Here is a 13,668-nt window from a genome sequence, read left to right as displayed (position 1 = left end):
ATTGCATAAATTAGATGGACATAATTATAAAAATATGTACAAATCTGTCATAAAAAATATCAAAACTTCGAGTAAGGTGCCAGAGTACAGAGAAATGTAGAGTATTAACTCTAAAACTAGTAAGACCATGTTAGTATAATATGCTCCATGGTGGTGGTGGTTTTAGGGTTTCTATTGCTGCAATGGAACACTGACAAGAAGCACGTTAAGGAGGACAGGGTTTATTTGGCTTAGACTTACACGTCCACCATTGAAGGAAATTAGGACAGGAACCCAAACAAGGCAGGAGCCTGGAGGCAGGAGCTGATGCAGAGGCCATGGAGGAGTGCTGCTTACTGGCTTGTTCAGCCTGCTTATAGAAAGGCAGGACCACCAGCCCAGGGATGGCCCCAACCATAATGGGCTGGTACCTTCTCCATCAATCCCTAATTTAAAAAATACCCTACAGCTGGATCCTATGGAGGCATTTTTCTCAATTGAGGTTCCTTCCTTTTAGATAAACTAACCTGTGTCGAGTTGACAAACTATTCAGCACAGTAATAATCAAGGATTACCTTTAATTTTCATATTTCTTTACTTATTCTTGGCCATAGCTTCCAATCAGCCTCTTAGAATAGCCCTTTCTCTTATTTTTACTTCTTAGAAGCCAGTTGTTTCCCCTTGACTTTAAGATTAAAATATATGGCTGCATAGCTAATCCATTTACTTACTGAGGAGCATACCATAGTGGCTGCCCCATGTTCTGGTGATCATACAAACATTTACGCCGATTTTTGTGTGTATGGACATGTTTTTACATGCACTTGGATAAAACTCAAGGCCTGTGATTGTGGAATCAAATGGAAGGGATATTTAGTAATGCCAGAAACTGCCAAACTACCTTGCCAGGGGGAATTACATTTCAACTAGCAGTAAGAGTTCCTCTTTTGTTTCAGTGTTTGGGGTTATTAGGGTCTTCCCTTCAGTGTTTTGTCTTTTGTCACAGAGCCTCACTATGCAGACCTGGCTGACCTGGACCTCAGGACAGGTCTGCCTCCCTCTGCTACTCCAGTGCTGAGATTGGGATTATAGGTTTACAGGACCAGGCTGGCGCCTTTTATATTTAGTCTTTTCTCTTCAGACACCCAAACAACTTTTCATAGGCTTACGTGTTCTGTGTGTGCTATGGTGAGCTATCTAGACCTTTGCTGTTGCTTAAAATTGAGATCATTCCTGGACCTTGAGTTAAAATGAATGAAATGAGCCTTTCTGGGAAACCCAAACTTTAGGCCTAACACGAAGGCCCAATTTAAAAATGGAGTGAGTTTGGACCTCTCATTGTGACCTATTATTTTAGCAGTTAGTGCTTCCGGGCTGATTCTTGGTGTCATAATGTCACATCTCTGAGTCTTTGCTGGACCTATGGCCACTTGCTTGTAGAAATAACTGAGTTCAGGTGGTGTTTGCCCCAGTGAGGGTTTCGTTCCCTCTGCTAAGGTGTAAATGTGTTAAAGTCCAGTGGGCCAAGCTCTGTCTTTCAGGCTCATACTCCCACTCCAGAGTAAGCGCTATATATACTACACAGACCTGCATTCTTAAACTGCCAATCAAAAGTGGTTCGGCTTCTCTGCTGCTTCCCAGTGGCCTGGAGATGCGGAGCAGAGGATGATGCATTCTGCTCCTTACTAGAAATGGTACACCCATCTCTCCCCATTCCAAGGCAAGCTTGAGCAGAACTACTACAGAGATGCCTTAAACCATGGCATTATAGCATAGAACGGCCTAACAGACATTTGCTGTTACATGATGTACTTCAGCTGTAAGAAAGTTGAGACTGTCTGGCATTTGAAGCTGTTATGCTGGGTGACAGAAGCAGGATTCTAGGATGGCTCTGCCAACCTCCACATTCCTGCTTTTTATATCATGTTCCGTGGCCAAGGAAATGTAAACATAGAACCAAGGGCTAAAATTAGGTTCTGAAACATTAATTTGCCTACTGAAAAAAAATTCATCTTGGGTTAATCATTGAGGAAATTATTCCATGAACCTAATGTAATCATGACCCCTTAAGAGGAGTATTTTCTCCTTAGATAGCATGTTACATTCCAAGTACCAGAATGAAGCATCCTACTGCTGCCGCCTTGAAGATGGACAGATCATGTGGCAGCTGCAGCCATGCACCCTGGGTCCTGACTTTCTCAAACGTGGGATTCTACACAGACGATGAGTGAATATTGCTTTGAGTCACTCATTTTGTGGCAATCTTAAGCAGTAATGAGAAAGTAATAGGAAGGGTTTGGGTGCTTTCTTCCACCATCATTTACTAGGTGACAAAGTTTCTTAAGGACAAAAACAATAGTACCCAGTTCTCTAAAGCACCTGCTTCATGGGGTAGCTGATGCCAATGCATACCCAAGAGAAGACAAGTCTTCTGTAGATACTTTCTCAGTACAGCTTTGACTTAACCACAAATCCCTGGAACCATAAACTTGACACCATGGGTAAATTAAACCACGCCAGGACAGAAAGACAAGTATATATAAAACCTTTATAAATTCACAGGATCTGTTGAAAGTGTACACGCAGTTTCAATTTATTGGAACAAAAGTAACATTTCTGTTTTGTATGCGTGAAGTCACTGTACATTTCAAAGAAGACATAAAAAAGGTAGGTTTGGAAAAAAATGTGTTCTGTTAAAGACAGTTACAGTTGAAATGAAACACGGTGACTGTTAAGTACCTGCTATACAGGGACACTTTAATAACAGTGCTCGGCTGCTTGACTTAAAGGATGCATATATCTCCACCGTTTAGCACTTATAAATTAATTCACAGGATTCAGAGTGTTACTTTATAGCTCCAAATGGATATTAGCAAAAACAATACAACATGATTCCCCTTGCAAGAAACATGTTCTGTCCTAAGTAAAACAAGACATTAGATCAGACTATAACTTGTTAGCATTTCTCCTAAACAGTTTGTGACATTATTGAGGAGGAGGCAGATTTCCTCTTTATAAAACAGGGCATCTCTTGCTGTGGGCCAGTGCTGTTGCATCATTCATGTGCTTACTCAGACCTCAGAGAACTCAGGGCCTGGAATGTCCTTTCAAGAAGTACACACACACAGGCCAAGGAAAGCAGCTTGAAGGTGAGAAGCGTCTGGGAGCCCTGCTCTGGTTTACTGCTGAGGTGGATGGGTTGCAGGGTATGAGCCCAGGATACCTACATGGAACCTTATGGTTTGGATGCTGTTTAGACAGGAGCAAGGACAAAGGACAAAGAGCTGTGCTCTCCAATAATGTATATTTAGATTTTATTTGGTGAACAGAATAGAGGGTTATAGCCACAAATGAAATAATTTTTCCTTACCACTCTTTCAAACTTTCCTTGCCTTTTAATTTACTCTAGTATACCACCTTGTGTCTCCTTGTTCTCATGTCAAAATAAAGTCTTACAGGAACTCACAGCTAAGAGAGACTCCAAACTCAACCATCGGGTATTGGGAGCAATGAATTCCTGGTAAGGCCAAATATTTCAATCAAGTACCATGTTGGCATCTTGATACTGCCCAAGCTGCGTTTCCTCCTCCTGAAGAGTGGTAATGTGTGCTCCAGGCATTTTCAATGGAAAACAAGTAGAATAGTTAGGACCCATGTGTTACTGAAGGCAGTGCAGGGTCCTGTCAACTCTTTAGCAGATGACCCACAATATCCTGTCTTCAGGGTCCTCACATAGGTGAACTATAAATCCTGTGCCATTTTAGTAGTTTATGTTTAGTAAGCTACAGTTACCCAAGACCAATATTGAATGAGATGGATCGTTACAAACCCTTCCTGGGTGGCTCCTCACTTTCCTTCTGATAAGGAAAATGGTAGCCAAGTTCAAGTGTCAATTTCCCTTTCGTAGAAAGAGGTTTACAAAACATGACAGCTCACCTACTGAACTATTGTTAGTTCCTTTTGGAATTAACAGCATTAGGCTAAGACACAAAAACTATTTACAAAATGGACACTCCTTAATGACAAACTCGCTGGTGCTGTGGGACTGTACAAAAAAGAATGGAATGAGGACAGAGAAGCCAATACAGCATCTTACATAACACAGTGCAGGTGGGACGGGCCAAGACAGTTGCCATCCTGGAGGCAGATGGTTTAGTGGACACACGGAGGCTTGCAGAAGCATCATTACTCAAAAGCAGAGCTTTGTGGACTAGCTGTATCTGGTAGCTCCTCTTCTGAGCATGCAGAACAATTTGGCAAGCTTACGAGCAAGTGCCTCCATCCTTTTAGTTAGGAAGATTGTGGCAAAAATTAGTCACCACTCTGCTGACCCTCGGAGATGTTACACGTTGGTCTCCAGGCCTAGCAAGCGCCCCATCCTCTCCACATTCTTATCAATAGTAGCTTGGCATGTTATCTCCCTCGCACATTCCATGGGGAACCAGCCCCTTTCTCCATCTCGGAGTCGTTCCCCTTCATACCAGCCTGCAAGGAAAAACAGGCTGCGTTAGACAAGAGACGTCTGGAGGAAGCGGCGATGCCCACTGAGAAGGATTTCTTCAATGGGTTGGGTACCAGGGATGATACAGTCAAGAAGAAACTAGTGCAACTGAGTACTGTTAAGGTCAAAGTATTTGAGGTGAAATCGGACGAGGTTTGAAGAGTCAATGAGTGATGCACCAGAGATTGCACATGAGCAAAAGCTCTGAAGGGAGGAGGCTGAGTGTGAACTGGCTGAGCTCAGAAAGGCAATCAATCACATTCGGGCAGGAGCAGCAGGAAGAGCTTTCCTTTTCAAGCAAAGGTGTAGGGCACAAAAGCCTTGGGAGGTTGAGAAGGAGGTGACTACAGGGCTGGGAAGGAACGGGAACTTCATGGCGGCTGTGTCCCGTGTTTCAACAGGAAACACGGAGAGAGAAGAAGCACAGAGGGCGCAAGCAAAGTAAGGGTTTCCAAACGCATCACCTCTAAGCGATCTGCAGGTTCTAGAAAGCTTCTGATTTGGGATATGATTTGTCAGAAACAAGGGCTAAGAACAAGAATGAAGTAGGGCAGCCTCGGAGAGAGGAGCTGACGCATGGCGGGCAGGCTATGGAGCCCAGGTGTGGATGACGACATGAAACTCCCTGGACACGAGGCTCTGTGAGTGCCAGTCCACTAGTGCCTGGGAGAATAATCCTACTCACCGTCGCCAACACGCTGATAAATGAGGACCACATCCGCCACCTGCAGGGAGAGTTCGTCTGGCTGTTTGGCAGTAAAGGACCTAATGATTTCCACCTGGGTCAGTGCTGCGGAGGAAAGAGGACATACTGAGCGCCCAGGGGCTGAGGAGCAGTGGTATGCATTCATTCACTTGGGCTCTGTGAGTTCAGGGCTGGTACGGGCAGACTGAGCCGGCTTCTGTGGGAAGTCCCTTTAAGAAGCCTCCTGCCTGGTTATGAACGTTAGAGTTTGAAAAGTTGGGTTCAAAAGGACTCCTGTGAGGCATGAATATGCTCAACAATAGTCTTGATCAGGGGTCATTCATCATGTTACACGCTGAGGAAACTGAGGCAGGAGAGTAGGTGATGGGCCAAGATCATATAACTGATACCAGCTGCAGTAACCCAGTCTCTATCCACAGTGACCCTGTCCTTCCAGAAACCAGGCCTAGAAGGCATGCCAAAGCTTAGACACCATGACGGCGCCAACCAAAAGTTTGCCAGACTAATTCAGAATGTTCCAAAATGCTGATTTGCAACAAGACAACTTCCACAGATCGGACATGGCTTCATTATTGGTTTGTAATATAAAATCTGATGTCAAACCAACCACTTTTGCTTTAACTCTAAAACCTGTGATCATCAGAGAGCTCCAGAAGACTTCCTGTGCAAGCCTCACTCTTTAACCTCCAACTCTTCCAGAAATACAGCGTCACACATAAAGAATGAGCTTACCAGGACACCAGAGCAATAAAGTACATTTTCTTGGCATTGCCAGTTACACTAAAAAGGATCAGGAAAAATGTGATTTTCTTTAGACCCAAAACTTGTAACCAGACTTGGTAGTCCAGCATTCAGGGAGCTGAGGCAAAACCTTGAGTTAAAAGCCAGTTTGGACTAGTGTGACACCCAGGCCAGGCAGAGCTACATAGCAAGTGTTTTTCTCAAACAAAATAAGAAAAATCAAGCAGCCTTCTTCCCACTTTTCTGCTTATACTCAAACCCATAAATAACAGCTAAGAATAAGCTTCAAGCAGGGCTTTCAGCCTTTGTAATTTACCTTAGTCCTCACAGTAACACACAGTGAACCCGTGCCTCTGACTCATGGATGGAGAAACAAACTCAGGAAGGCTAAGCAGCATTTTTTTCGTGTTTGTCTAACAACTGCACCTGGGAGGAACCTCTTACAGCAGATAAGAGAGGAAGATAGTGTAACCAGCCGTTAGCCATGCCGGCCAGCAGGGGGCAGAGCTCCTCCATGCTCCAGAGCAGGTTCCTGTGGTGGAAACTTACTGGTTCTGTCTGGTGGCTGCTTCCCACTGCTGTGTCCCAGGGCTGTGATCCAGCGGGCTCGCTCACTCCTAAACACAGAAAATACGTGCAATTCAGATTCATCACGTAGTTTGTCCCAGACAGCTGTGCAAACCCATTCCCAAAATATAAGGGATCCCAAAGGGTAGGGAACTAGCCTTTAAAACAGGGGCAAGAGTGATTTTTAAACCGACAGAAGAGCAGTCATTATTGTCAAACAAATGTAAATCTGGCTAATCATAGCCTAGAAGGGACTTCTCATAGGGCAGTTGGACATTTAATGAAGAGCTGATTATTGTAGCACATTAAATCACAGATACTTAGCACACCCCTGGTCTGATGTTTAACAGTTCAAAGAATCAGCTTCAGCTGTGAGGTAAGGCTGTTTAAGGCAGGGCCCTTACCCCACCCCCACCCCCACTCACCAAACCCCTTCCACCATTTCGGTAAAGAAGACAAGAAATCCCTTCGCCAAGTGTGAGCTTTATTGAAATAGAAATTCTGACATATTTAGACTACTTAAAATGTTTTCATGAGCCGGACATGGTGGCTCATGCCTTTAACCCCAGCACTTGGGAGGCAGAGGCAGGCAGACCTCTGTGAGTTCAAGGTCAGCTTGGTCTACAGAGTGACTTCCAGGACAGCCAATGCTACACAGAGAAACCCTGTCTCAAGACAACAAAAATCAATAAATAAATAACCCCAAAAACAAACAAACAAACAAAACCCATGAATATAGTTAGACAAGAAAAATAGTCAAAATATTTTAATATTATGCTAAGGTACAGCTGCATGAAACAAGACTCGGGCAAGTAAGCACGGTTCCATCACAGAATTATCTTGTGCATCTAGAAAAGCAAGCATTAGAATTGCAATTAATTATATCAAACTGCACATGTGCACCATTTCAGTTCTCTTAAACACTCACTAAACTCATAGATGTCTACGTGCACTCAGCATCCATTACTTCATATAACCCTTCCAAAATGTCATCTGTTGGATGAGGTTAACATTTCGAGCCGATTTACTGTGCCAATGCACCTTGAGCTTTATCCCCAAATACTTGAAGAACATTTTTTTTTCTCCCTCCCTCCCAATACCTGCATCTACAGTTGTCTCTGCAACCTTCTTTCACTCCCGACGTGGACTCCCCTACCGTGCCAGGCAGCGCAGCCTACATAAGGGCTGGCAACAGGGCACACTAGCTGGGGCTTTTCTTTTCCTCTGTGATCTTTCCTGCTTCCTTTTCTTTTCTGCAGGCTTTAGCTCTTCAGCACCACCTTTTGAAAACTCGGCCTCTTAGAGCAGCAGAGATGGCCCAGACTATGCACTTACTATGGTGGAGGGCTCCAGTTCAGTTGCCAGCACCCACACAGGGTGGCTTACAACTGCCTTCCTCCAGCCCCGGGGAACTGAGGCCTCTGACCTCTTTGAACACTCACACTCTTATTCACACACCCACACAGAGACACGTACATATAATTAAGAATATTTCTTCAGAAACAGTATCGCAACATTAAAAAACAAACAAACAAACAAAAGCTAAGTACTTTAAGTATAATCAACTCAAGTGGTTACCTATACAAACCCATGCTTATATGCTGCCAGAGCAGGAACCAATTAGTGTCTTCTGTCTAAAGGAAATGCCATGCTATTTTCACCCGTTTTAGATATTAGAAAAAAAGGGTTCTACAGTACATTTTTGTTTGGGGCATCCATTGTTTATAAGCTCTCAATATTGATAATACGAGTCTCAGCCCTTTCCACTAACTTCCCCTGATATGGACAACTATTCCCTCTTCCCTCCCCTATCCCTAACCGACAGTCTATCGCAGAGCAACACTACCCAGCCTCACTGAATTGCTGGTCCCTACCAATCTCCTAAAAGCAGGCAGTGGGGCTGCCTGGCTAACTAGCGCTGCTTAGCGTAACTGGGGCTCAGTAAACATCTGCTTACAAGAGAACCATATTACCAATCACACACTGAGCCTTGGTCATTTATCCAGCTGTTTGCTAGTGTTACCAGACCACAAACTTCCGGCATGGCAGGAATCAGGTCTTATCTCAAGCATATAGAAGACCGCAGGAAGTTAAAGGCTACTATGTAATATAATTAGCTTGATTCAAAAAGCCAGAAATAAATATATTGATACATGTTTAAAAGTAAAATAAGTAGGTTAAGACGAAACGTGAGTGTGCAAATGTTTTGTTTTTTGTTTCGGTTGGTTTGATTTGGTTTGGTTGGTTTGGTTTGGTTTGGTTTTAAGAATGAAATGAGGCGTTGAAGAGACTGCTTAGAGGGTGTAGGTCTTGCCATGAATGAGTTTGGATCCCCAGACCCATGTAAAGGCTGGGTGCTGTAGTGTGAACGCCTGCAGTGCTAACTCTCCTACAGGGACATGGGAGGCATCAGTAGGAGAAGCCTGGGAAGCTTTGGGGCCACCTAGCCTGGTGCCGACACAGTGGCAGCTTAGCTTTAGCTCAGACAAGGTGGATTACCACCTGGGACAGCCCTCTGACCCACACACTCACATGGGCATGTTTACATACACCAGAGGCAGAAGGCACTGAGGCTTTGGGTAGTAATGCATCCAGTTACTAGAAACGATGACACCATCTTGCTTCTAAAAACTTCTCTCTGTAATACACAGCAAAATACTTTACCTTGCTTTTATAAGCAAATGTACAGTTTCCTTTAAACCAATTCCCAAGTAAACAATCTGAATTCTGCTGTTTGATGTGGGAAAGATCCATATTATGCCACAGGCTGAACCAGAATTTCCAAAGTACAATGGCAACTGGAAACTTCTATCTAACAGAAAGTGAGTGGTTCACCAAGAGCAGTCTCTACAGCACAGTAGCTGTGACTCCCTGTGCCATCCCGAAGGCAGGGTACGCCTTTATCAGTGTCTTATCCTGCCCAAGCTGCTGCCTTCCCAAAGCGTGTCGGAATTGAATCTTTTACAGAGGTCTTTCCGGGCAAGGCCAACCTCAAGACCCAGCCCAGGCCCCCTGCCACTGAGCTGAGCAATCCAGATGAAATCATTCACTCCCCGTGCCATGCAGTCTGGATACTAATGGCATCCTGTAGACAGTGTGGCCCCCTTGCTGGGACTCTAGAGGACAGAACAAGACACTTGTTGTTGCCCTGGCTGAATGGAGCTGTTTCTTGAAAAGTTTCAATTGAGTGGGGTACCACCCCCTCTGAGAAGCTGTCAAACCACACCACTTCCCCTGGGGCTTCTAAGCGCCGTGCCAAGGAGCTGGCCCCACCAAGAAGCTGGAAGGACTGTATATGTAAAGCAGGGGCAGAGTACTCGCTGTAAGATGGAACCCTAAAGCCAGGGGCACCGATATTCAAGTCCATGGCTCACCCTCATCGGCTCTCTCCAGTGACAATATGAAACAAGAGGAATTTGTAACCTACCACACACTCAGCTCCCTTTGCTCCAATACCTGCGGGGTATCAAATTCCAAGGCACAACTAACCCTTGCGTTCACTGAGTGCCCAGGCCCTGCACTAGGCAGGAAGATCTTTGCTGTTCACAACCCTTCGGACAAATGGGGCAGACAGTGGAATGAAACACATTTAGCCCCACACAGTGTGCAGTGTGCTGGGGAAAATCTTCTTAAACTACATTTGACCCCAGCGAAGAAAGAAGACTAAACGGGGAAGAGACTGAACAGTCCTTCCATAACCACCCAGTTTGGTGGGCACGGACGGCACTGTAAGATGTAGGAACCGTTTCCTCACTGGAAGTTAGCAGGTGGGCCTCGTGGTCTTTTCCTTTAACTGAGTAGTGGGCATGGCAAGTTTAAACAGAAATCCAATTTCCCACAGCATCTGCTAAAGGCTAGGTAACTATTAAAAAGGAAGGCTCTAAAATGACAGCGCACATACTGCAGCGGCCTCAGCAATACTGGCAATCCCAGCACTTAGGAGGCTGTGGATGGGGCATCGCAAGTTTCAGGCTAGCATGAGCTACGTAGTGAACCTTGTCTCAAAAGTAAACAAACATAAAGGGCTGCTTACTTTTCCAATTTTTTTTAGAACAAAAGCGGTTATTTAGAAAATAAGAGATATTAATTCAGACTTATAATTCTGTCATTCTCAACCCCAAGCTCCCGAGAGTCAGGATTGTTTGTGAAGTTGTTGATATGCTCCACGTGAAATGCCAGTGCTCACTGTAAGTATCCCGCTCAGAGCATCAATGTAGGCTTCCTTATTTTGTTCCCCACAAGAAGGGCATGTGACATTGTTGTGTGTTATGGGCTGGAGAGATGATGGGTCAGAGGTTGGGAGCACTGGCTGCTCTTCCAGAGAACCCAGGTTCAATTTCCAGTAGCCACATGGCAGCTCGTAACTGTCTGGAACTCCAGCTCCAAGCGATCTGTCACTGTTAGGGTTCAGGAATAGCCGCATACTGCCCACTTGAACACCAGACTCAGACTGATGGAAGCTTATTCAAACACTGAACAAGAACTGACTGGTCAGGGCCACAGACTGTGACTTTGGTAACAAGAACCGACCAGTCAGGGCCATGGTCCGAATTCGGGATGCTAAGAGCTGGTGTTAACAGAAGAGCTACAGTTGTACTAGGAACTAAAGTAGGTCTCAATGGAGGGGCTATAGAGTTTAAGCAGGTTACAACAGCACCTCACACAATGTACACGGAAGCAAAACAACAAAGCACATAAAAAATAAATCTTTAAAAATGTTCTGACCAACCCCTACTCATATCAAGCCAATGGACAGGACATTCTCCACAGTTGAGTGGAGAGTGGGGACTGACTTTCACATGAACTCTGGTGCCCCATATTAGACCACGTCCCATGGATGGGGAAGCCTGGTGGCACTCAGAAGAAGGACAGCAGGCTACCAAGAAGAGACTTGATACTCTATGAGCATATACAGGGGGCAGAGGTCCCCCTCAGACACAGTCATAGGGGAGGGGAGTACGGGGAAAGCAGGAGGGAGGGAGGAATGGGAGGATATAAGAGATGGGATAACAATTGAGATGTAATATGAATAAATTAATATACATATATATATAATTTTTAAAAATGTTCTGACCATTTCCACTCAAAATATCTTGTTTGTTTATGAAAAAATGCCCTTAAGAAAGGTGCTTACAGTTTGGCTTAGAAGAAAGGGAACACATTGAGAAGCACCATTCAAATGTGAAAGATCATGCTGGATGTAGACTCTAGATTCAAGGACGAAAAACAAAACAAACCAAAAACAAAAGCCTGTAACCTAAAATACATTTTCTCGTATAGGGCTATCTACTTTATGTTGTGATTTTCCTAAAGGAAGGAAGACCATGATTGACTCTGAGATACCATTTACAATTTTATTCCATCCTTCTACTTCCTGTTGTAATTAAATCATTAACCGAAGCAGGAAGAGTGCAAAGCTCCCTGCAAACAACGCCCCTTTGTCAGAGGCCCAGCACCCCATCTGGGTGGCTGACAGCACTAGCCACATGCATTAGGCGGAGCTTTCTTTAGTGAAGCGAATGCGAGGAAGGATCTCTCATTATGGTTTATGATGATTCTATCCTACAGTTTAATGGGTGAAGAAAGCTGTCCCCTCACTGAACATATACTAGATAGCTCATCCCAGCACAAGCTGGACTCAAATTCTACTGCAAATCCAGGAAGACAAGGGCATCACTTACTACAGCCTGTTGCCTGTGGGAGCTGCAGCTGTCTGTGCCTCATTTTAATGAAGGCAGACAAAGGGAACTCTCCGTCTCCCACATTCTTCTTGAAAAGCCTCTGGGGGGGTTGGGGGGAAAGAGGTGACAGTAAAAATTCTTCCCTTGTCTTTCCTAGAAGAGTAAGTCTTTGAATTTTTCAGACTATTGTCTGCTTAGCAACACGGTGACTTAAGGTTTGTGACAGGCAAACGTACAACACTGTGCACACAACTAGATGTACATCCTCCAAAATGGTCAGCAGTGTTCTTAGGGACAAAGGTTGGAAACCAGGAGGAATTGGGGTAAAGTTGCTCTAGCAACTTATAGATGCCAGGGAAATAGGAAGGGGCCAATGGGAAGCAGGACCTCTTAAGGGATGGGAGGGTTAGCTAATAACAGAGGTGATATGAAAGTGGTGGAGGAAACAGGGTAGACAGGTTTAAATACTGGTAAGGTGGAAGACTGGGAAAATAAGGGGATGATGGAGGGTAGCCAAAGTGAATAGTATGTGGAACAGTCATAGAAAAACCTACATTTTTATAAGCAAAGTAAAATAAGAGTTAGAAGGAAGATATGCTTCTTAGCTAGATAATTCTGCTCCTGGAAGCCAGGATTATTAAACATGAACCCCAGTGTCACATGGAGAGTCCCCTAAAATAACACAGGCTCTTGCTATTCTTTCTGGTTACCTACCAGAAATAGATGATTTTTTAAAATTTCTTTTGTTTTTTGTTTTTGTTTTTTTTTTTTTCGAGACAGAGTTTCTCTGTGTAGCCTTGTCTGTCCTGGACTCACTTTGTAGACCAGGCTGGCCTCAAACTCAGAGGTCCACCTGCCTCTGCCTCCCGAGTGCTGGGATTAAAGGTGTACACCACCATGCCTGGCTCAGAAATAGATGGTAAGACACTTGCTGAAGACACCATGTGTCGTGATTGTAAATATAGAGAAATGAAGGCAGAATTAAGCAGAAAGCTTCTTCCCTGGTAGCTGGGTTTCATGTGGTCTATAGGCTGCCAGGAGAGAACAGGTGACAACTATGAACCCTATGAGCTAATACCAACCACAAGGCAAGAAGTGCCCCCAACTGCATTAATGGCAAAACCATCACAGGAGCAACCAATATTCACTGATTGGATTGCAGGCCTGTTCTACAAGAGGAAATTTCATGACTCATACTATGAGCCTGATTAAAAAACCCGTAACTGAGGAAAACATAGATCATAAGAGACAACCTACTACTGTTGTTTAGCTAAATTGGCATGGGCTAACCCGCTTTCCAAACACACATTTTTATACCCATAGACAAATGCTGCTCTTTGCCTTAATCAGAGAAGCTTTTCTTTACAGTAAACATATGTGAATTCAGAGATGCTTGGCTGGTAGAGTAAGAAAGAGATAGTTGAGTGCACAGCCCTAAATGGAACATTTATACCACCCTTTTAAGGCTCAGAAAATCCTGAAGTAGGAGTGAT

The 13,668-nt window shown here is 44.3% G+C and overlaps 1 protein-coding gene across 1 annotated transcript in view; it reads right to left on the bottom strand.

Moving 5' to 3' along the window:
• Positions 1-2,508: 2,508 nt before the first annotated feature.
• The window catches only part of ARHGEF26 (Rho guanine nucleotide exchange factor 26), a 111,735-nt gene continuing 100,575 nt past the window's right edge, over positions 2,509-13,668 (bottom strand). The window contains exons 12-14 of the mRNA XM_084769119.1: positions 6,477-6,544; positions 5,166-5,270; positions 2,509-4,464 (exon numbers count right to left, since the gene is read on the bottom strand). Coding sequence (XP_084625245.1) covers positions 4,322-4,464; positions 5,166-5,270; positions 6,477-6,544 — 316 coding nt within the window. The 3' untranslated portion in view covers positions 2,509-4,321. The remainder of the gene's footprint in view (positions 4,465-5,165; positions 5,271-6,476; positions 6,545-13,668) is intronic.

The sequence above is a fragment of the Acomys minous genome (assembly GCF_964271855.1).
Source record: "Acomys minous genome assembly, chromosome: 19".
Lineage (NCBI taxonomy): Eukaryota > Metazoa > Chordata > Mammalia > Rodentia > Muridae > Acomys > Acomys minous.
This window is presented reverse-complemented; position numbering and strand designations above follow the sequence as displayed.